At 25.6% G+C, this 25,300-nt stretch overlaps 1 protein-coding gene across 5 annotated transcripts in view; it reads left to right on the forward strand.

Annotated features, from left to right (window-relative positions):
• The window catches only part of LOC119609655 (transcriptional regulator ovo-like), a 55,786-nt gene extending 31,127 nt beyond the window's left edge, over window positions 1–24,659 (forward strand). Inside the window, exons 2-5 of one of the 5 annotated variants that reach the window (XM_037964508.1) lie at window positions 16,798–18,264; window positions 18,427–19,898; window positions 21,616–22,161; window positions 22,231–24,659. In XM_037964508.1, the coding sequence (XP_037820436.1) occupies window positions 16,798–18,264; window positions 18,427–19,898; window positions 21,616–22,161; window positions 22,231–22,416 (3,671 nt within the window). In that variant the 3' untranslated portion in view covers window positions 22,417–24,659. Of the gene's footprint in view, window positions 1–14,131; window positions 14,353–16,797; window positions 19,899–21,615; window positions 22,162–22,230 lie in introns of those variants that run through there. The other 4 variants (XM_037964511.1, XM_037964510.1, XM_037964507.1 and 1 more) reach the window with 4 other exon arrangements.
• Window positions 24,660–25,300: the final 641 nt, after the last annotated feature.

Here is a 25,300-nt window from a genome sequence, read left to right on the forward strand (position 1 = left end):
CTATTAAAATTAAGAAAATTTTTAATGAGTTATTTTCGATTTTTTTTTTTTTTTTTTATTTGCTGTTCGTTTATAGGTTATTAATTTAAAATCATCGTTTAATTTAATGTTTAAAAAATTTATTTTTATTTTTTTATCGTATTTTTTTTTTAAATGAGCAAAACTAAAAAGCGCAATTAAAAATTGTTAAAGGGGGGAGTAAACCGCATAAATACTACTTGCTTAAAAAAATAAACGAAAAAAAAAACAACTGTGTAGACCGGAAATTAAAGCTATATTTAGTTTTGTATTGAAAATAATCATAAACAAAAAGCCGCTATTAATATTAATTTATTTATATAGATTTATAAATAAAATTTAGTTTTATTTTTTAAATCCCATTTCATTCCTATTTAAAGATCGATCATTTAGTCAAACTAATCTAATACAGCTTTTATTAAAGCTTTTTAATAACTTTAAAGGTTTGTTAGGCTAATTCCAAAATTAAAGCTTTTACTTACACCGTTTTTATGTGGATATTGTAATAAAAAAAGCTTTCAATCACTTAAGTAGTTTTTAGCAACAAAAGCTTTATCACTTATTTTGTTGGTATTGCATTAGTTTGTTAAATTTTTTTTTGTAATTATATTTTTTGTTAATTTCCTAAATCTTTTTGCACTAATTACTTTATGCTTTAAATCATTTAAATCATTTAACCCTCAAAAACGTTAAATAATTTTTTAACAAAATGCCCCGCTATCATATATTGTCATGCTCTAGTAAAATATTTAATTTTGCGTGTTAAAAGCAAAAGTTTAAACAATGCAATATTTAAACAAATAGATAAAATCTTTGAAAAAAGATTACAGTTTAATGTTAGTTTAAAACAAATACCACAAAAACATAAAAGCTTTTGAATAAAAGTTGTCTACAACTTAAAAAAACGATTAAGACAAGAAAACTTGAAAGCTTTCAGCAAAAAGTTCAGTAGAGTTTTAGTAGACAGTTTTGAAATCATTCAACGCCTTCTAAAGTTATTATTTATAAGCTTAAACAACAGCTTAAAGCTTATATTTAAGATCCTAAAAATATTTCATCCAAAAGCTTTTTCCAAAAAGGTTTTACGAAAAGATGTTTTTCAATTAACATCTTGAGCTTGACAGTAACTAAAATTTAAATAAAATAAGCTTTATATTTTTTATAAAAAACTTTAAATTTTGTAGTAAAAAGTTTACAAAAAGCTTTATTAAAATAGCTTAAAAGTTTGTTTTATATAAAGTTTAAAAGCTTTTAGATAATACTTCAAATTTTATTAATAACTTTAAATAATTTTGGTAATATGCCTAAAAGCTTTTAGTAAAAAGCTTAAAAACTTTTGCAGCTTGTTTATTAAGAAGTTTAGTAGAAGCTTTATAAAAAGCTTTAAATAAAAAGCTTTAAAAGATTTTACTAAATAGCTTAAAACTAGTAGTAAAAATCTTAAAAGCTTCAAATTTTTTACTAAAAACATTCAAAGCTTTTACTTAATAAATAACATAAATGTTTTTTAAAAAGGTTAAAAATTCTATTAAATTGTTCAAAAGCTTTTTCATATAAACCAAAAAGCTTTCACTAAATATATTAAAAGCTTTTACCTAATAACTTAATAGTTTTTATTTAAAAAACTTAAAGCTTTCTGTTAAAAACTTAAGTTTGAGTAAGACTATAGTTAAAAACTTCAAAGCTTTCTGTAAAAAAACTTATTTTTTTCAGTAAAAAGCTTAAAGCTTTTAACAAAAAACTTAAAATCCTTTAATGAAAAGCTTTACGTAAAAAGTTGAAAAGCTTTTAGTAAGAAGCTGAAAAGCTTTTAGTAAAAAGCTTGTAGTAAAAGCTGAAAAGCTTTTATTAAAAGCTTGTAGTAAAAGCTGAAAAGCTTTTAGTAATAAGCTAAAAAGCTTTTAGTAATAAGCTTAAAAGCTTTCAGTAAAAACTTAAAAGCTTTTAGTAAAGAACTTAAAAGCTTATAGTAAAAAACTTAAAAGCTTTTAGTAAAAACTTAAAAGCTTTCATTAAAAAACTTAAAAGCATTTAGTATAAAACTTAAAAGCTTTTAGTAAAAAACTTAAAAGCTTTTAGTAAAGAACTTAAAAGTTTTTTAACAGACTTAAAAGTTTTTAGTAAAAAACATAAAAGCTTTTAGGAAAAAGCTTAAAATTGCTTATTAAAAGCTTTAGATACTTTTTCAAACAAGTTTTCTTAACAACTTTCCAAAGAAAAAAATAGTTCTAAGTTAATTTGATGGAGTTTAAAGCTTTTTAAACTAACCTTTAAGTTTTTTTCATTAATATTCCAAAAAAACTTAACAAATATTCCAACAAATTAACACACTCTTACTTTAAACATGTTTTAATAATCAAAACCGAAAGGTTATTGATTTCTTTCAATATAAATTTTTATGATAATAATGACAATGAAAATTATTATGAACTCTTCAATATATTTAATACTAAATATTCTATTAAAATAAAATAAAATTCTTTTTTAGCAACAAACATTTTTAAACAGAAAAAATATTTTTATAAAAATAATAATCATTCCATATGGCTGGTTGGTTGGTTAGATAGATTTATGACTTTTTTTCTGAGTGCTAAGCACTGCTACCAATAAACGTGTATAAAATATATAATTATAAATACATTTTGTTGAACAAAAAACTGAAAAAAAATTAAAATTCTTTAGGTATTCATTACACCATGAAAATATTAAATGAAATTAAACATTTTTTTTTTTTCCAGTTTATGTGAATCTATCAAAATTTAAATATTATGACATTTTTACTCGTAAAAGAAATATTCAGCAAATTGTTGTTTTTATTCTGTTTTTTCCTCTAAACTAATGAAATATGTATGGCAGAGCAAAAAATAAACTGTATTTAGAGTAAAAAAGCATATAAAATATGTACATAAATCTCTAACTGAAACTTAAACAGTAGTAAAATTTAATCAATTTAAAAGGGGGAGAAAAAAGAGCTTTTTTTACAAAAAAAACAGTTCAATAAATTCCATGAGGGTGTTTATTATTTTGTTAAAAGGTTATTGAATATATTTAAAGTTCATTTCTATTTGTTTTTATAAAGGTTTTATAATCAAAACAAAACAAATTGTAAAACAAAATAAAAACTTCTAGAAGCTTTCTTTAATTCAACAGGATATTGCTGAGATAAACAAAGCTTTTGTTTTTATTATCATTTCCCTTTTTAAAACTGTTCCTCTCTTTCTCTCTCCAAACTAACTATGCTTTGTACTCTTAACATTATTACAGCCTTAGCCCCTAGAGTAGTAGTTATAGTAATAGTTTGTCATTATTGTGTACCTTTTTTTATATAAACAATTTTGTTATTTTTTCTATTTTGTTGCTGTTATTTTTTACACTCAAGGGTCGTTGACTTTGCAAACTGAATGACTGACTGACTGCCTGCCTATCATAGACACAAAAGCTTACAAATTTTACTACGTTCAATTCATCTACACACTCTCACACACTATAGCGAAACACACAAAAAAAAACGTCGTAGAAATTTACGTATGTATGTACATCGCAATTGAGTAGCAATTGATTTAATATTTAAACAAAAAAAGAAAAAAACAACTACTGTAAACACAATAAATTACAATGAAATTGAAAAACAACAAATTGTAAATAAATCATCATCTTCATTTACAACGTAATGTTGTTGAAATAGCAAATACTAGAGAATAGAATAAAAAGAAACAAAAGGAAAGGGTCAAAAGCTTTAAGCTATTTTATTAATAGCAAAGGAAATAACTAAGGAAGTGGAAAAGTCATAAAATTTTAGTGTAAAAGCTAAAGGAAGTTGTAAAAAAACTTATAGTTTGTCATTAAACTCGAAAAAGCTTTTGAAAAAGTCTACTAAGCTAAAGTTTAATACACATTATTTTTAAACCAATAGCTTTGCAGTAATTCTTTACATGAAAAGCTTTGGGTACAACCAAATAGCTTTGAAATGCTTAGGAGCTTTAAGTAGAAAAAGCTTAAAGTGAAAAAGTTTAAATTTTTTTAGAAAAAATCTTTTAATAGAAAGCTTAAAAGTCTTTGAAAACCAAACTAAAAATGTTTAGTTACAATGCGAAAAGCTTTTAGTAAAAAGCTTTTTTTATCAAAAGCTTAACAGCTTACAAAGCTTAAACTAATTATGTGAAAAGCGCATAAAAAGCGTTGTGTACAACGAAATAGCTTTGAACTTCTTAAAAGCTTTAAGTAGATAAAAAGCTTTAACAGTTTCTTAGAAAAAAGCTTTAATTAGAAAGTTTTAAAGTCTTTGAAAAAAACTTAAAAATGTTTTGTAAAAATTTGCAAAAGCTTTCAATAAAAAGCTTTTTTATCAGAAGCTTAACAGTTTATAATAAAAAGTTTAAAAGATTTAAGTGAAAAGTATTACAGCTTTTAATAAAAAGCAAAAGCTTTAGGTAAAATAGAAAAGCTTTAAGTGAAATTCCCAAAAAAGAACTTAAAAAACTAAAAGCTTTTAGTAGAAATTGAAAAAGTAAGCAATTTTAAACAGAAAGCTTCTTACAAAATTCGTTTAATAAAAAGCTTTTAATGAAATGCTTTTAGCTAAAAGCTTTATAGTTTTTTTTTAAGCGTAAGAAATTTTAATAAAATGCTTAAAAGCTTTCAGTAAAAAGTTTAAAATAAAGTTTCACAAACAGCTTAACAAACAGAAAGCTTTTAAAAAAAACTTAAAAACCTTTTAAAGAAAGCTTAAAAGCTTTCTACAAAATGCTTCTATATTTTTAAAATAAGCATCTACTAAAAGCTCAAAAGTTTTACTAAAAAGCTGAATAGCTTTTAATTAAAAGCTTAAAATTTCTTAATAAAAAGCTTAAAAATTTTTAAATAATGCTTAAAAGCTTTTAATAAAAAACTTAAATTCTTTTAATAAAAAGCATAAAAGCTTTTAATGAAAAGTTAAAAAGGCTTAAAAAAACTTAAAAGCTTTTAATGAAAAGCTTTAAAGCCGTTAATAAAAAACTTAAAAGCTTTTAATAAAAAGCTTAAAAGTTTTTAAGAAAAGGCTTAAAAGCTTTCAATAAAAAGCTTAAAAGCTTTTAATACAAAGCTTAAAAGTTTTTAACAAAAGGCTTAAAAGCTTTTAATAAAAAGCTTTATAGCCGTTAATAAAAAGCTTGAAAGCTTTTAATAAAAAGCTTAAAAGCTTTTAATAAAAAACTAAAAAGCTTTTAACAAAAAGTTTTTAACAAAAAGCTTTTAAAAAATAACAATTTAAAAGTTTCTAATAAAAAACTTAAAAGCTTTTATATAAATAATCATATAATTCAAACTTTTAGTATAAAAAGCTTCAAGTTTTTTCACACTTTCAACAACTTTATCAAACTTATTAACCTTTGTTATACGATTTTATTACGTTTTTCTACATTTTTGAACAAAAGCTCTTTTTAATTTGATTTTAAAATTAGCTTAACGTTCTCTGTTCTCTAAATTAATAATGTGGGAGCGTTTTTTTTTTTGTGCTAAACATAAAAATAATCATAATTATATAAATATTTTCTCACTCTTATGTCATGTGATGGAGAATTTTATGAACCATCCAAAGCTTTCTTCTACTACTACTAATACTACTACAGCACAAAATTATGGCATGATTTCAAAAATTCACGTAATATTTAAAATGATGAATAGATGTTGATAATGATGATGACTTTACATTCTTCGAAAGCATACTTCTACGCTTTTTTTAATGGTTATGGCTTGAAAAACCAGTAACTGAGATTGCGTGTTGATCTCTAGGGGAATAGAAGAAGTTTTAAGCAGAACTTTAGAAAAAAACATGAAAAGCACGAAGAGTTGTTGTTGTCTAAGGTAAAGTCAAGTCAATAAAATATTTTGCAAACATTTATTTTATCTGTAGTATTTTATTATGCCCTTTTTTGAGAGGATTTTGCCCAGAAAAAGCAACTCCCTACTAAGAAATTTGATTTTCTTATGGTTTTGAAAACCAACGTATGTAGACATGGATGTTTCTTGTTTCTTTCTTCCACGTATTTCCTTTTAATAGCAACCTAGACAGCAACAGCAAAATGTTTATACTATTTTTGTAATAAGAAAAAAACAAAAAAAGAATAGTTTCTTAAGCAACAGCAACAACAAGTTTTTGTTTAAAGCAATTTGCCACTTCCTTTCCTAAGCAGCAACAGTAAGCAGCAAGAAGCAACAACTTTAGCCAACAACCAACAATTACTTTAAAGAATTCACGGTCAACAAAGGAAGGTTCGTTCTTTCTTAAGTTCTTTTAGTTTAACTTGGCTAAGTATATGGAGGGAAAAAAAAACATGCAAGCAGTAAAATTGAAAATGAAGAATTCTTGTAAAAAGGAATCTATTTAACAACAGCTACAATAAACAGCTAGAAAATGAAGGCTTCTTCTTTTTTTTTTTTTTTTTTGTGTGTAACAACCTTTGTGTTGTATGGTAAAGCTTTTAAGCCAAGTTTATGGCCTGTTTGTTATAGAGCTGGATGGACATTGTCTAGTTGTTGTTTCTTTTTTTGTTCAGTTAACTTTAGGTTTTTGTTGTTTTGTCTTTTCTTCGCTATTCTATGCTTTTAATAAAAATAAAATCTTCTAGGTTTTTTTTCAGGTTTTTCCTTTATTTGTTGTTACCAAACCACTTTTATTGTGTTTTCTTACTGTTAACAATCTTTTTTTTTTTATTATTATTATTATAAATGGCCAAAACGTTAAAAGTATAAATACCTTCTAGTATGTATGTAATACCTTTTTCTTAAGTTTTAAATCTGAAAACCGTTGAAAATATCTTGTGCAATTTCTGCCACCTTTATTAACCCTTTGCTAAGACTGGTTTCCCTTTTTTTCTTGTTGGTCTTTGGCGAAATGAAAGGAAGTTGTTTGTGTATCTAGAAAATTTGATATTTTTAGATTTTCATTTTAAAGTTTTAACTACTGATTAGAAAATTTTGCCATAAATAAGAAGCAGGTGCTAAAAAAAACTGGTTAGATATGAAGAAAATGTGACAAAAGCTTTTAACTATTGCAAGCTTATTAAGTTAATTAAAGGCTAAACATGTAAAAGTAATCAAATTCTTTAAAAAGCCTTTTATAAAGCTTTAAACTATAAAAAAGCTTTGTAAAAAGCTTTAAACTATAAAAAAAGCTTTGTATAAAGCTTTTAGCTATAAAAAACTATAAATCTTTATCGAAAGTTTTCAATTGTATGAAGCTTTAAAACGTAAAAAGTTTTTTATAAAGCTTTGAGTCATAAAAATGCCTTTTATAAAGCTTTGAGTCATAAAAATGCCTTTTATAAAGCTTGAAACTATAAAAAGCTTCATAAAAGCTTTTAACAATAAAAATGCTTTGTATAAAGCTTTAAACTATAAAGCTTTGTAGAAAGTTTACAAATATATTAAGCTTTTTATAAAGCCTTAAGTCGTAGAAAGCTTTTTTTAAAGCTTTAAACTATAAAAAGCTTTGTATAAAACTTTAAACCATAAAAACCACTTTGAAAAGGCTTTAAACCATAAAAAAGCTTTTTATAAAACTTTAAGCTATAAAGCTTTAAATCATAAAGAGCTTTATATAAAACTTCTAACCATAACAACCACTTCGAAAAGACTTTAAATCATAAAGAAGCTTTTTATAAAACTTTAAGCTATAAAGCTTTAAATCATAAAAAGCTTTTTATAAAGCTTTAAACCATAAGAAAGTTGTAAACTACTAAAAACCTTTAAGTAAAGCTTTAAACTATCAACAGATTTTTATAAACCATAAAAAGCTCTTTATAAAGCCTTAGGAAGCATTTTATAAATCTTTAAACTTAAAAGAAAGCTTTTGATAAAGCTTTAAACTTAAAAGAAAGCTTTTGATAAAGCTTTAAACTTAAAAGAAAGATTTTGATAAAGCTTTAAACATAAAAAAAGCTTTTGATAAAGTTTTAAACTATTAAGAAGTTTCTATAAAGCTTTAAACTATAAACAAGTTTTTTAATAAAGCTTTAAAAGTAGGATCTATAAAAATTAATAAAAATTTAAAACTTTTAAAAGCTTTCCTAAACAAATATCAACTAATTAAACTCTTAAAAAAAACGTTCTAAAACTTTAAAGTTTTATAAAAGAAATAAAAAAGCTTTTATATTTTATATCTCAAGATCTCTTTAATAAAAACTAATTCTTAATAAGTCCCCTTATGAATCATCATATTTTTAATTATATGCTTTTGTTTATTAAACAAACAACTTCCTAACGCCCTTCCTCTTCTCATACTTAACAACAACAAAAATCTAGTTTTTTCTAAACTATATCACATTCCCAGCTCTATTAAAATGATCTCAATAAAATCTTTGACAACTACTTTTAAACTAAAATATAAAATATTTTTTTTTTATTTGTAACTAGATTGTAGTTTAATACTTAAATGAAAATGAAACCTTGTTGAAGGTTATATGTACAAAAAAAATTCTATATACAATTTCCTAGTTTAAACTGATATTTTACTATATTTTTTACAACAACAACAAAAATAAAAACAATTAAATGTAATAGAAATTTATACACGACAAAAAATAAAACAAAACAACTAAAATTTGTTACCTTGACCTTAACACAATACAAAATGTTTAACAAACTTTATTAGAGAAACGTTAGAGATCAACTACAGCTTTATATGATTTCTATTAAAGCTGGTTTTACAATTCATTTTGTAATTATAAACAAATAGTTAATTGCATATTTTCAAACAATTAACTGGGTTTGAATAATTTGTAGGTGTAACTGAAAAAAACAACTCTAGTTGTTTGACATTTACAAAGATTTTTTGGAGGAAAATAACTATTTATATTAATTAAATAACATATTTATTGCATTGAAATAAAAGTATTTCAATTTTATTTTAAAATTTAGTTTTAATTACAATTAAATTAACTAATTATTCCCTTAAAACTTTAAAAATACCTTTAAATAACAGTTTAAATCCTTTAATACAAAAGTAAACAAAAATGCTGCCACTTGTTAAGTTAATCTAACAGTCATTATAACAGTTAATGGTAACCCTTTCCCTTTGACATTTTACCCAGTGGCAGCTTTGTAACATAAACAATGATGCCAGCAGCAAAAGGGAATCCTGTTAAATAAGCGATTTTTTACGAATAAAAGGAAAATGTGTAAAGTTTGTTTAAATTTGTTATTAATTATAAGTTTTTTACAAAATTTGAAAGCAAAATAGAGGGAAATTTTATAAATTTGTTAAATTAAAGAAAAATATCCTAAAATTATGTAAAAAATTAAGAACAAAATTAGTAAATTAAAAGAAAATTTTAAAATTTTTTAAAGAATTAAGGAAAATTTTGTTATAATTAGAGATTTAATGGAAAAAATATTAAAGTTTTAAAGAATTTTAAGAAATATGATAAAAGTGTGGAAATTTTAAAGGAAAATTTGGAGAAATTAAGCTTTTTAATGAAAAATATATTAAAATTTTGAACCATTAAAAGAAAATATAGCAAAAGTTTGCAAATTTTTTCAGAATTAAGAAAAATATTTCAAAATAAAAGAGATTTAAAGAAAAATTTTAAAATTTTAAGTAAAATATTTCAAAATTAAAGAGAATTAAAAAAAGCATAAGACAATTTGACAAATATTTCTGATTTAAGAAAAAATATTTCAAAATTGTTGAAAACTAAAAGAAAATTGAATGATTTTATGCCATTTAAGCAAAAAAAAAATTTCAAAATTAATGAGAATTAAAAGAAAGTATAAGACAATTTGACAAAAAGCTGTGATTTTAAAGAAACTATTTCAAATTGTAGAGATTTAAAGAAAACTAAGGGAAAAATTTTATGAATTTTTGCTATATAAGCAAAAATGCTACAAAATTTAAGACAATTAAAGGAGAATATAAGAAAATTTTACAAATTTTTAAGAATTTGGAGAAAATATTTCAAAATTGTAGAGATTCAAAAAAAATACAGGAAAATTGTATGGAAAACATATCAAAATTTTAAAAAATTAAAGAAAAACAAGAAAATTTATTCAATTTTCATGAGTTAAAGAAAAATATAAGAATTTTTTTAAATTTTAAAAGTTTTAAAGAAAATTTTGTAAATTAAAAGAAACTAAATTCGAATTTTAAAGAGCTTTAAAAATTTAAGCAAATTTTAAAGAAATCTTCAAATAATTACGATTTAAAAAGATTTATAACAAAATTTAAACTATCAATTAGAAAATATGGTAAATTTTCATGATTTAAAGAAAAATTTCTAAATATTTTGAAAATTTTAGAAAATTGAAGGAAAATATAAAAATATTTTGTACATTTTACGGAAATGGAAGAAAATATATATAGAAAAATCTGAAATTTATGTTAAAATTTTAAATGTTTAAAATTTTTTGAAAAAATATAAGAATTAACTATTTTAATTAGCTGTTTCTTAGCAAACTTGCTTTTTGCTCTAAACATTTTTTATAGTATTTTAGTTAAAGATATAAAGAACAACAACAACAATTCAATAAATATTCCCACAATTGTATAGAATAATAAAAAAATACCAGATACTACTAAAGATGTCTATAAGAAAAATAACAAACTAAACTAAAGGGTGTAGGTAGTCTTCTACTAAAAAAATAAACACTTTTTACAAACGACTCCTCAACCTTAACAAATTCAAAACAAACATATTCCCTTTTACCCACCAGAAAAGAAATTTTGGGCGTTTTAACCAAAGAACCAAACAAAATAAAATCACGTAAAATAATCTTAAATAACATTTTTTTGCAAAGTATTACGTCTTTTTTTGTTTTTTCGCTTAAACACGCTTTAAAAGTTTTTTTTAAACACGATTTGAAGTTTGGTTTTACGTGTATTTTAAACGCAGACGCCTTAAAATGTTTCTTTTTTCGCTGGTTTTGTGTACATTTAGGCCTTTTTAGAACCAGTTTTTGGTGTATTTTATTTTGTAGCTAAAAATAAGGAATAACATATTACTTTCAAATATTAAACAGAACATTATAATAATTTTGTATGCTTAATGATGGTTTGATTAAAAAAAAAAAAACTTTCAATTCCTAATTTAAATTTTTTATAAAAAAATTAAAATTCAAAGGAGATAAATAAGAATTTTAAAATTTGAATAAAAATTCACAAAATTCTATAAAAAAAATTGTATAAAACTGTAAAAATTTTTTGATTTTTTTAAGAAATTTGAAAATTTTTATTGTTTTTTAAAAATTTTCTTAAAATTGTTTTCTTGTTTCCTGTTGTAATTAACAATTCTTATTTTAAATAATTTCTTTTATTTCTGTTATATGTAATTTCTTACACGTGTTATCTTGTTATGTTAATGTGTATAATGTAGTTTTTAATAATTTTTTTTTTTATATTATTAAAATTATTATTTTTTTTTACTAAGTAACTTAGGTGTTTACGCTACGTTTTATTTGTTTTCATTACAGTTGAGCTTAAAACTTTAATATTACCTTTCACAAAATCATTTATTTAATAAAGTATTTTTGCAAAAATCCATTAGTTATTATTTTTGTTTTTGCATAAAATCATTAATCATTTTTTATTTGTATTACGAGCATTAAGCAAATCAATCAAAAAATCATTTAAATTGCAAGTAAATTATCATAGATTTGTTGGGAAATTTGCAATATTTAATAAATATTTGTATAAAAAGATTTTTTATGGTTATATAATGGTTATAGAAACTACAAAACACCTGTCAATATAAAACATATAAATTAAATATATAAATTGCTAAAACGTTCTTTTAAACAATGAAAAAAACCGCTAATTGTTAACACATTTATAATGATTTGCTTTAAGGATGAATTGAATAGACATGTGGCAACTTTGTAATAAATATGAAGTGGTGCCAATCATTTGAGTTTATCCTTTTAATTTTGCGATTTTTAGAAGTTTTAAAAAATTAAAGTGAAAAGTAATGAAAATATTGGAAACTTGTAACAAATTAAAGGGAATACTTAGGAAAATGTTATAAATTTTAAATGAATTAATGGGTAATATAACAATATTGAATAAATTTTAGTGAATTTAAGGAAAATATGAGAAAAACTCAAAAATTTTAACGATTTAAATGGAAAATATTTGAATTTTTTAATGAATTAAGCCAAAATATAAGAAATATTTTGGAATTCTTAAAGAATTATACAATAAATATAATAAAATTTTCAAAATGTCTGTGAATTAAAAGAAAATAAAACAAAATTTTAAAGAATTGAAGCAAATTTAAAGAAAACTTCATATTTAAGAGAAGTATAACAAAATTTTAGACAAAATATAAGAAAAGAACTTAAATTTTAGAGAATTAAAGAAAAATTAGTGAAAATTTTTTAAATTTTAAAGATTTTTTTCAATTTAAAGGAAAATATTAGAATATTAGTAACTAAAGAAAATATAAGGAAAAATATAACAAAATTTTAAAGAATTGAAGCAATTCATAAGAAAATTTTAGCAAATTCAAAGAAAATATAAGAAAATTTCAAATTTAAGAAAAAATATAACAAATTTCTTGATTAGTGAACATTTTATTAAGTTTAAAGAAAAATATTATAGATTTTTTGACAAACTACAGAAATTATATGAAAATTTGGCGAAATTATATGAAGTTGCAAGAAATTCCGAAGAATTAGGGGAAAAATATATAAAAATTGGTGAATGTTAGCGATTAAAGGAAAAATTTAGTAAATTTTAGCGTTTTAAAAGGAAATAAATTAAAATGATGAAAAAAATTTAGGAATTTAACAAAACTTTAAGGAAAAATTACAAAATTTTTGAAAATTAAAGATAATTATAAGAAAATTTTGAGAAAATAAAAAATATTTTAGTGATTTTAAAAAAATATAATAAAAAATTGGTGAATGTTAGCGATTAAAAGGAGAAATTTAGTTAATTTTAGCGATTTAAGGTAATAAATGAAAATTATGACAAAATTTTAGGAATTCTACAAAAATTTAAGAAAAAATATTAAACATTTAATATTTATTGTTAAAATTTAGTGATTTAAAAAAATTATATAACAAAATTTTAGAAAATTTAAAGAAAAAATTTTTCAAATTTATAAAATTTCCAATTAAAGACAAAAATTTTATTAAAAACTAAAAAATTCTAACGATTTCATACCTTCAAGTCTCCTAGCACAAACTGTAACAAACAATTGCAAAAAAAAAACAATCAAGAATGAAAAAAACCTTGATCTTGATCTCAAATAGTAACTTTAGACAGAGAAAAAAAAACGTATTGCATATAATGTAAAGCCAGGGCTTTGTTTTTACTACATATAAAACAAATACTCAAACAATTTAAACAATATGTATACAAAAGTGTAGAAAAGTAAGCAATTAACTAGCTAAAGCTAAAGCCAAAGCTAGTTACGGCCACCACAATGAACTTACAAGAAGCAGAAAAAAAACATTTATTTGAATGCAATTTTTTTCTTTATATATTTCAACAACAAATGTATGGGTGTGTTTTTGCCATGTATGTAAGCCCCTGAATTGCATTTCAAGTTTTCAACCTTGTCTTTGTTAGTTTCGTTAAAGTGTTAGCTGCTATTATTATTATTATTGTTTAGTATAAAAAAAAATAATTATAAATGTTTAATTTTTTCACATTTTCATTTAGATTTATGCAAATTATTTTGAAAATTATTTTACTTAAACAAATTGCTTTGAAATAATTTATTAAATGCCATAAATTATTTAAAAACTTATAAAAAAGTAAAATTAACTAAAATGTTTGCGAATATTTAACTGTGGTAACTCCTTAAAATAACCGTTATCATTTGGTTTTCATTTAAGTAAACATAGATGGCTCTCTCGCTTTTTGTCAAACAAAGCTACCACTTTATTTTATTTAACAAGAGTTGCCACTTTTTATAACAGTTATAAACACTAGTTAAATGTATAATAGTTTTTTTTTTTGGTTTTTTTACTCTTTATTTATAACACTTTTTTGTAATATTTTTATTTTGTTGTTTTGTTTGTTTTTTCTTACGTTTTGTTTTGTTTGTTTTTAGTTTTAATTTGAAACTCCTGCTAAAAAATGCCGTTTTTAAAACCGCTAATTTTTGTTAAAGTGTTTAATAACAAATTTAAAGTTTATTTAATTAAACATAAACTAAAAACTCTAGCAAATGTTTATAGTGTTATTAATAAAGTTTATATTAACTATTGGTGCCTTAAGTGATTTTTGAAAATTTGACAAAACAATGTCTGATGAAATTTTACAAAATTTGTTTGTTAACAATAAAAATCATTTAATTTTTATAAAACCCTTTAAATGGAATTATATATTATGGTGTAATTATTGTGGTTTAGGTGAGTTTTATAAAAAAAAACAGGCATTTTATTAAAATTATATCTAAATTTTAATTAAAAGCACATTTTCTTATTAGCTCAAAAAAAACCGTTACAAAATTCTGTTAAAACCGTTAAATTTGTCAAGAGTTAGATGGAAAAATAACAACAAAGTTATGTATAATGAATATTTTTGTAAAAAATTAAACAATATTAAAAGGAGCTTAGAAATTTTAGACTTTTTTAAACTTTTTAATCTCATTTTTATAAGAAAACACTAAAAACTTGAAAAAAGTTAAAAAATAACAATTTAGAAGATATTTTACTTCGTTCTATCTTTTTAATGCAATTTTGAAGATATATTTTTGATTTTTTAAAGGTTTTTAAAACAAAATCTAAATTATATATAAAAATTTAGATATTTGCCGTTGGAAAATATATTTTGCTGATAAATCTTTTGATTTCTAAATAATCATATTATTTCTTAGTTTCTTATAATATCCAAACTTTTCTTAAAATTACACATACCAAATGATCAAATTATACTTTTCCAACAGAACTAACTTAGGCTGAATCCCACAATTTCTTCATCATACCTTGTTTTCAAAATATCGTGTCATAAAGATTGAAAACCCCCCGTTTTTGTTAATATTTCAGACGCTATAACAGCGCTAAGACTTCTTTATTTATAAACTTTATTCTATTCTCTAAAAGTCCAATATGTCGACTTTAAAGTTTTTACCATTAACCAAACAAGATTCGTAAGCGGATTAGTTCAATCCTTTAGAAAATTTAAATTTTCCACCAAAAAATCGCTTAATTGTTAATGTTTCGCTAAATTGTTAATTAAGCAGGTGGTTTATTTAACAATTTCTATCCCCCTTCCACTTATTAACTTCATCAAGTACCCAATAAACCAAACGATATTATAACGATATCGAAACGATATCACTTAGGTGATAAAAAATATCATAAGTGATAGTCGTTCTCGTATCGAGAACGATAGTATTTACGTACTAAATGGTACCTTTCCTTATGATATCGTTTTTCCATAAAATTATGAAATCGTTTTCGTTATCATAATTTCCAAAAATAATGATAGTTAAATCGCCTTTTTCAGTTTTTTTTTCTGTATGCTCTTTTATTCTTAAAATTTCATTTAAAACGCTATTTAACTTAATATTTCGCTATTATACATATAAAAAAGCCTGAAAAGAGAAGGATTGCATTCATTTGTACATATTTACATACATACATTAATACATATTTTAAAGTAATCATATTTTTCATCACATTATGCATTGTCTTGCAAATACCTGAAACTTTTCAAAATTGCATACATGTCAACTTACCACAAAACTGAAGTATCGAACGAAATTCGCGTATTTATTTGGATTATTTATCAATAATTTAGTTGATTTTATTTTAATATCCTTTTTAGTTTTCTTATGTTCGAAAATTTTTATTGAAATTATTTTTATGTTTGAAGTTTTTTTCAAATGTTTGTATTTTCTTAATTTTTTTATTGGAAACAAAATAATATAAAACGATATTATAATAATATCGTTTTAAATAATGAAATATGATATCATAATCGCCCTTTAAAAGCAATACCGTTTTCGCTATCATATCGTTCTTTGGTTTATTGGGTAGCTTTTGTAATACTTTCCCTTTTTATTACGTCTTCTAAAGTCCTTGAACCTATTGGCAACTCTAACTTTTTTAGAGCAAAACATAAAAACAATAAAAAATGCATTAAAACAACTACAAAAAAACCAAAAAATAAGAAAAACTAAAATTTTATTTAAAACTTTTATAAATTTCAAAATTTTTATACAAAATTAAAATTATTTAAACAAAAATCGCAAAATTTGTTTTTATTTACTTATGTAGTGCTATCTCTCTCTAATTCATCCACTTTAAACGAACAGCATCCTCAAGTTTGACTCTTGTTTTCTCTTTTAATCTCTTTTATATTCAAGCAAAAATAAAATTACATTAAAACAACAACAACTAAGTAACAAAAGCAGCAAAAGAACAGTTATTTTTTAAAATTAAGATTTATTTGTACAGATTGTTGGAAAATTTCTAGCAAATTAGTGAAAAAAAACGTGTTTTAAATCGCAAAAATTAAGAAAAATTAGGAAATCTAATAAAAACTATAAAAAATACCGTTATCTGCTAATAACAACAAGTTTTAAATAAAAAAACTTAAATTTTTTAAAAATTTTCTCAAAAATTTAATAAATTTTAATCTTTAAAATCATAAATTGTTAAATATTTTCTATTCTTCACTTAAATTAAAACATTTTATAAAAATAAATAGTGAAATTTTTATAAAAATTGTGAGCTGTTTTTGTAAACATTTTGTTCTAACGCCATTTTCTTTTTTCTTACATAATTTTTTGGACAAACATTTTTTAAAAATCTTAACTAATTTGTTTTAACTTTATATTTTCTTTTTAGTTGGTCCTGTTTCTTTAACCACCGAACACGATAGATTATCACCTGCAGCAGTATCACCCACCGCTTCCACTACCACTTTACCTTTGAATTGTTCACGCAATTCTACGGCATCACCTTCTTCAACAGCCTCTTTATCACCTGCCTCATTAACACAAACATTAACATCCTCCTCCTCCACCTCTACGACTTCACTCAAAGACTGTCAAGTTTCTAAGGAAACTTTTTGTAATTACAAATCAGAACCAAAGCCCGATAAGGAATCAGAAGAAACACCCAAATCTGCCTCACCTAAACATCGTTACATTAACTCTTATCTAGGTGCAACAACTGTCCACAGCAGCAGCAACAACAACAGCAGCAGCAGTAAGTCATTGATTGGTGGTGTCATCTTAACCTCAGCTCAACGCAAAGAATATCCTGTGGAAATTGTACAACAAATACAACAGCAACAACAAAAAGATCTAGAACAATCAAGAGAATCGTTTGAGGATAATTCCGATTCAGATAGTGACTCGGATGATGGTTCAAAATTGATTGTCGATGAAAAACCTTTAGTGCCCGAAGAGCAACCCTTGTCATTGCGTGTACGTTGCACACCACCACCAGAAGATCAAAGACCCTCACCTCCTCCTTGTCCGGAGCCGGCCGTAAGGTGTAGTGTTATACAGAGAACACCCGCCAACGAAGCAGAAAACCAAAGACGTTCCCACGAAGTTCTATTGCCTTTGGCCAGTTTAGAACATTTGGGTCCCGAACAACAAGAACCCATAGATTATCACGTGCCTCGTAGAAAATCCTCTTTGGATAACGACGAGGAACAACTGTTGAATGCCAAACGTTTGGAGCGTGAGCGTAAATTAAGAGAAGCCAGACGTCGTAGTGCTCTTTTGGCTGCTCGCACCATTTTGGCACAGGCTCGCCTTAATCCTCGTTTTGTGCGCTCTCTTCCCGGTATTTTGGCCGCAGCGGCAGGACACGGACGCACTACTTCAGGTTCAGGCGGCAGTAATCAAGGACAAAGTTTCCAGGGAGGTTTTGGCAGTAACTCTGGTTCTGGTTCTCAACAATCGGCCAGCGGCGGAGGTTCTCCCACCGGTTTTAGTGGTTCTGGGGGATTAAGTGGCGGTTCAGGTGGAGGCATGGGAGGAGGACGTGATGGCAGGGGCAATTATGGCCCCAACTCTCCTCCTTCGGGAGCTTTACCTCCCTTCTACGAGTCTCTTAAAAGTGGTAATGCCATGAATGGTTCTTCTTCTAGCAATTTTAACGGCTCTCCCAATTCAACGGCCACTTCGAACTTTTTACTGCAAAACGCAGCCGCTTATTTAATGTCGGCCGCTGGTAGTGGTGGTGTTAGTGGTTCACAACAATTTGCCGGTTCGGGGGGTGATACTTTAGGTGGCGGTTCTTCGGTGTTGGATCAAAATTCTTCTTCTGTCTCCAGCATGCTCTTCCACAACGGTCACGGTAATAATTCTCTTCCTTATAGTTCTTTAGCTCATTGTGCTAAATATAATCATCCTTCTTCTCCTTCTTCGGCCTCTTCACCGCAACATTTTCCCTCCTCTGCGGCGGCATCTGCTTCTAATCCTCATCATCCTCACTTGCCCTATGGTCCCAATCCCTCAGCTTATGGTATTATACTAAAAGATGAGCCCGACATAGAGTACGATGAGGCTAAGATCGATATAGGAGCTTTTGCTCAGAATATTATACAAGCTACCATGGGGAATTCGGGTAATTTTAATGCATCTGCTTATGAAGATGCTATTATGAATGATTTAGCTTCAGCGGCTCAGGGAGCTAATGGTTCGGTGGATCCTCTGCAGTTTACTGCCACTCTCATGTTGTCCTCACAAACGGATCATTTGTTGGAACAGTTGTCGGATGCCGTGGATTTGAGTTCATTTTTGCAGCGCAATTGTGTGGAAGATGAGAATTCCACCTCGCCGAGACAAGATTTTGAGCTGGTCTCAACACCGTCTTTAACACCAGACTCAGTTTCCATTACACCAGTCGACTGCCACAATAATGGCAGCACACAATTGGATACTTTCCACGAGAGTCTTATGCAACAATTGACCAATAACATAAGTCGCACACACAGCAATAATTCCTATAATAATTTCGACCGTCATCCCAACAGTTTGCAGCAGCAACAGCAACAAAATCCACCACCATCGTATCAACATGCCACACGCGAGATTATGCAAATGCAACAGCATCATCAACAACAAACGCAGCAGCAGCAACAGAATTATCATCAGTCAAATCAACAACAATCACCTTTAAATTCTTTAATAAATCAAAATTCTCTCTTACTGCAACAACAACAGCAACAACAAAATGGTTATCACAACTCACACCAAAACCAACAATATAATCCTTTACAACAACAGCCACATAACCACCTTAATCATCATCAATTGCAACAACATCAAGCTCATCATCAACAACAGCAACAGTTACAACATCAGCAGCAACAACAACACCATCAGCAACATCATCATCAACAACAACAACAGCATCAACACTTGCATCATCATCACCATCATATGCATCATCAACATCATAGTGATAACAGTAATTTATCACTACCCTCACCAAATGCAACATCTTCGTCGAATCATACCTCCTCCACCTCTGCAACAACAACTGCCAATGGTCATTTATTGATTGCCTCTCAAGGTCATCATCCTATGTCTTCAGCAGCCAGTAATACATCATCGGGTTCAGCTTCAGCTCTCTTAGATACATCATTGCTGGACACAAAACCCATCATACAAAGTGTAAGTCCAACATATTCTAACGCCTCCGCCAACTCCACTACATCTAACTCCTCTTGTCCATATGGTCTGAAGGAGGAATGTAGTGCTGCTGGTGGTGCTACAAATTGTTCTACCACTAGTGGTATTAGTACGTCGTCGTCTCCTTCCTCTGTTTCCACAATATCGTCGTCGTCTTCGTCGTTTAGTTCATTAAAGCAACAACAGCAACATCATCAGCGTTCATTGGTCGCCTCTATGGCGGCCAGTTTAAATACTCTACCGACATCGCCTACTGTTGCAATGTTGCATGAAAGCAAAGTGCTTCAGCAACGGGTAAGCATTTATTGTCCAAATTAAATATTTTCATATATTTTCTTTGTGTACAAGTTTTAGGGAAGGGAAGGGGGAGTTTTTCTTTATTTTATTTTTTCTCTCTTAATTATTTAGTTATTTATTGTAAATAACGTAATTTTTTGATGTTAACCGTTTCTTTTTATGTAAATTGCGTATGTTGTAAAATTTAATATTTCAAATTTGGGAGGTTTTGCCCTTAAGTTGCCTTTTTGTTAATTTTTTCTTGCAGAATTGCAAAACTTTTAGAGAATTATAGCTTTTTTAAGCTTTTTTTGGTTTGCACTTTTGCCCTTAATTTCCTTTTTTTCTTTATAAATGCCAAAAATTTATAGATGCAAACAATTTTGCATTTTTGCCCCTAAATTGCCTTTTTGTAATATTTTTGCATAAAAACTCAAACATTCAGTTCTATATGACAAATTGAAAAGTAAATGTTAAACTTTTTTAGATTTTTTCAAATTTTGCCCTTTAAAGATGCAAACAAATTTTACATTTTTGCCCCTAAACTGCCTTTTTTGTAATATTTTCAGTTCTAACTGACAAATCGCAATGTAAATATAAAATTTTTTAGATTTTTTGAAATTTTGCACTTTTGAGTTGCAAAAAATTTTGCATTTTTGCCCCTTTAGTGCCTTTTTCGTAATATTTTTACACAAAAACTTAGTTATTCAGTTCTATGTGTCAAATCGAAAAAGAAAAACAAAACCTTTTTAGACTTTTTGAAATTTTGCACTTTTAAGTTGCAAAAAATTTTGCATTTTTACCCCTTTACTGCCTTTTTTGTAATATTCTCCTACAAAAACTCATTTATTCAGTTCTAGATGACAAATCGGAAAGTAAATGTAAAACTTTTTTAGAATTTTTTAAATTTTGCACTTTTAAGTTGCAAAAAATTTTGCATTTTTACCCCTTTACTGCCTTTTTCGTAATATTTTTCCATAAAAACTCAAATATTCAGTTTTATGTAACACATTCAGAAGTAAATGCAAAACTTTTAGATTTTTTGTGATTTCTGCACTTTAAAGTTGCAAAAAATTTTGCATTTTTACCCCTTTACTGCCTTTTTCGTAATATTTTTCCAAAAAACTCAAATATTTAGTTTTATGTAACACATTCAGATGTAAATGCAAAATTTCTTTTTAGATTTTTTGTGATTTCTGCACTTTAAAGTTTCAAAAAATTTTGCATTTTTGTGCCAAAACTGCATTTTTTCCTGACTTTTTTTTGCATAATGTATTAGAATTGCTCCCAATTTAAACACAGATTACGAATTTTGCACTTTTAAGTTGTAAAAAATTTGGCATTTTTGCCCTTTTACTGCATTTTTTGTAATATTTTTTTGATAAAAAGCCAAAAATTTAGCTTTATATGATAAAATTTTATAAAATGTTTTTGAATTTTGCACTTTTAAGATGCAAATAATTTTGCATTTTTGCCCCTAAACTGCCTTTTAGTTAATATATTTCTGTAAAAAAACAAAATCTTTAATTGTAAGTGACTATCTAAAGTTAAATTACATTTTTTTTGCCCTCTACTATTTGCCTCAGATAAAAATGCAAACAATTTTTGCATTTTGGGAGGGTAAAAATTATTTTTGCAACAAATAGGAATAATTTTCGAATTTGCATTTTTTGTTTGTAACAATATTTTTTACAAATTTTTAATTTCTTTTCTCTTTCCCCTTTCTCCTCAACAGTTGGGCCTGCCACCCGAGGTACAATTGGAATTTGTCAATGGCGGACATGGCATTAAGAATCCTCTCGCCATTGAAAATACTCATGGTCATCATCATCATCGTATACGCAGCATAGACTGTATAGATGATTTGAAAAAACCCTCCAACATAATGCCCGATAACTCAGCAGCTATCATGATGAATGGAGGTTCACCCACCAATAATAATTGTAATTCTAATTCCTCCAGCATTAATAGTAATGATCAAAGTGAACCTAATGGTAAATTTGTTTGTCGCATTTGTTTGAAAGCTTTTTCGCTGCAACGTCTACTAAATCGTCATATGAAATGTCATTCGGAAATTAAACGTTACTTATGCACTTTCTGTGGTAAGGGTTTTAATGATACTTTCGATTTGAAAAGACATACACGTACCCATACCGGTGTAAGACCTTATAAATGTAATCTATGTGAGAAGAGTTTTACACAAAGATGTTCTTTGGAATCACATTGCTTGAAAGTTCATAGTGTACAGCATCAATATGCCTATAAAGAGAGAAGAACTAAGGTAAGTTTTCTTTTTTAAAGAATTTTTTTTTAAGGAATACTAATGTTTTACTTTTTCTTTTGTTTTTAGATGTATGTTTGTGAGGAATGTGGTCATACCACTTGTGAACCTGAGGTTCATTATATACACTTAAAAGAAAATCATCCTTATTCACCGGCTTTACTGAAATTCTATGATAAACGTCATTTTAAATTTACCAATTCACAATTTGCCAACAATTTACTAGGACAACTGCCTATGCCGGTGCATAATTAAGAGTTTGTTAAAGAAACAGCAACTGCCTTTTAAACAGAAACTATTAACCAGAACAAAAACTCCGAGATTATTATTATTTTATAATTATTTACAAATATTTATCTTTTTTTGATGTAGAAATTCTTTTTATTTTAAGAAAAACTTATATATTTTTTTACATATTTTTGCTGAGCAAATTCTTTTTTTATAAACTTTTGTAAATCTTTTTTTTAAATTGAATTTCTTTTTGTTTTTTTCTTACTATATGAATTTACCTTTAAGTGAATTTTTAGTTGAGTCATTTTGTAGTTTTTTTCTTCTTTTTAAGCTAGAAAATTCTTTAATTTTATTTTTAAAACATTATAACACATCTCATCTCATTATTACTTTTAGTTTAGTGAAAAAATTTTGAAGTCATTATGAGTTTGTTTATTTCTTTTTTAATTTAATTTTTTTAAAAAAATGCTTTAAAATTGTAAACTTTTAAAGTTTTCTTTAGTAAGAAAAAAAAACATATTTTGGCTTTATACTGTAAACAATATTTTTTTAGATTTTTTTTAAATGTATAATATTATTTTTAGTTTGTAAATTATATATTAACTTTTGTTTTTAACCAGGCTTTAACCTTTTAGTTTTTAAATTTGATTTTTAACATTTTTTTTTTTTCACATTTTATTTAAAACTATTTTATGGCAATTGTGTTTAAGAGTAAGGCCTGCAGCCAAAGAGCAGGAGTTTGTAGTATATATTACTTAAAATTTCTGATACTATTTTGCTATTAATTTGTTTTTAAATTAAAAATATTCTTATTTGAATTTAGATCTCTTTAATATCAAACTTTGGCTAAGTGACCCCCCGGGGGGCTTGTTTTCAATATTTGTTATAGGAAATCCAGCAAAGTGCAGGAATTTTTATACATTTTTTATATAAATCCTTAGTTAAAAACCTCTTTAAACTCCAGGTTTTGGTGTTAACTGTATGCTAAAGACCCCCTGGGGGTTACAAAGCTTTTTTTTGTAATCGTTTTAGAAATATTAGATATTTTTATATATTTTATTTTACAGTTTAATAACATTTCTTTAAATTAAGTTTAACAACCCCGGAGTGTCTTCTTTGTTTTACCAAAAAGTGAATATTATAATAAAATACCCCTTGGGGTCTTGGCCGTAATTCAGTTTCAAAGAAAAATTTGTCAAAATACTTAAAAAATTCCTACACTTTTAATTGCGAATTGAGTTTTGTTAAGCTTCCCTAGGGTCCTTATTATCTGGCCTGTAGACCCCTGGGGATCTTTTTTGTTTTAACGGTTTTATATTAAAATACCTCTGGGGGTCTTCTGCGTAATTCGGTTTCAAAGAAAAAGTTGTCAAAATACTTAAAAAATTATTACATTTTTAAATTCAAATTGAGTTTGGGTATAACCCCCCCAGGAGTCTTTGTTATCTGGTGTGTAGACCCCCTGGGTTTAAATTTTCACATTGTAAAGGATAATGCCTTAAAATTGATTAAAAATTATTTGATTTTTTAAAAATTTTATATTACAATTTAAAAATTTTAACTTAAGTTATGAAAATGACCCCCTGGGGCACCCAAATGTACTCCTGAAATGTCGAAATGTGGTCTATAGACCCCCTGGGGTTAAATTTTCGCATTGTAAAGGATTTTTTATAAATTTTATATAACAATTTGAAAATGTTAACTTAAGTTAAGAAAAAGACCCCCCAGGGGGACTCTAATGCATTCCCCTAATGACGGTTTCTTGTTTAAAGACCCCCAGGGATCGGCTGTTTAATATTTTAAAATTTTTTTTTAATATTATTGATTAAAGGAATAGACCCCCAGGGGTCAAAGGGTATGCTTCAGGGGTTTCCCTTATATTTCCTAATAACTTGTCAACCTAAATTTTAAATTCTCTGCAAAATTTTTAAAGCAAAATAAAATTTTTAGAATTCTTTTGTTAAATCTTCAAACTCCTTTTACTAAGCAAAAGCTTTTAACTTTTAAACTCAATTGCAATTGTGTACAAATCATTTCATTTTGTTTTAAGGATATATATTTTTATTATTATTACTCTACACAAATAAACAACCTACTACCCTACCCCCACACCTCATACTCCTTCCCTAAAACTTAGATTCATTGAATATTTTTTTTGTTTGTTAAGTTTTTTTATTTAAGTGAATTTTATAAATGAATTATTTAATGGATTCAGAGAACTTTTTTTTATATTAATTGAACTCTCTAAAACTGAATTATCTTTTTAATTTTATAATTTAAACAAAAAACAACTAAACTAAATATTTTTTATATAATCATGTGTACATTAAACTAAAACTTAAACTTAAATAAAGTAATTTAAATATAATTTATAAGAATTTATATCATTAACATTATTATTATTATTATTTCGTTAAAAAAAATCAAAAAAACAAACAAGAGGCCTTAAAAATTTTAAATTTTTTTTTTTTGATTTTTTTCAAATATTTAAAAATAAGTTAAAACAAAAACAAAATTTAAACATTATAAAAATCATAATAATTTAAGAAAATAATAATAATAAAAAACAACAACAGTAAACTTTATAAAACAAAACGGTAGTTTTAATTATTAAATAAGTTTTTAACAAATAAAAATTTGCTGTTCATAAATGATAAAAAATCTAAATCACTTAAACTAATTAAAAAGAAACAGATTTTTATAATTAATTTAATATTTTTTTTTAACAAACAAAAAAACATTGTTTATGTACAGCAAACTTTGAAAACAAAATTTTAATAAAAATCCGCTTAACAAAAAGGATTTTTATTAAAATTTTATAAAAAAAAAAACACTTTTTAATAAAAAAAAAAAAATAATCATCCAAAGTGTTAATTAATTATTTAAATAAATAATTTTTAATTAAACT

This window comes from Lucilia sericata, unplaced genomic scaffold (genome assembly GCF_015586225.1).
Source record: "Lucilia sericata isolate MDLA Ls3-8-SP2 unplaced genomic scaffold, ASM1558622v1 Contig001027F_arrow, whole genome shotgun sequence".
In the NCBI taxonomy this organism is placed as follows: domain Eukaryota; kingdom Metazoa; phylum Arthropoda; class Insecta; order Diptera; family Calliphoridae; genus Lucilia; species Lucilia sericata.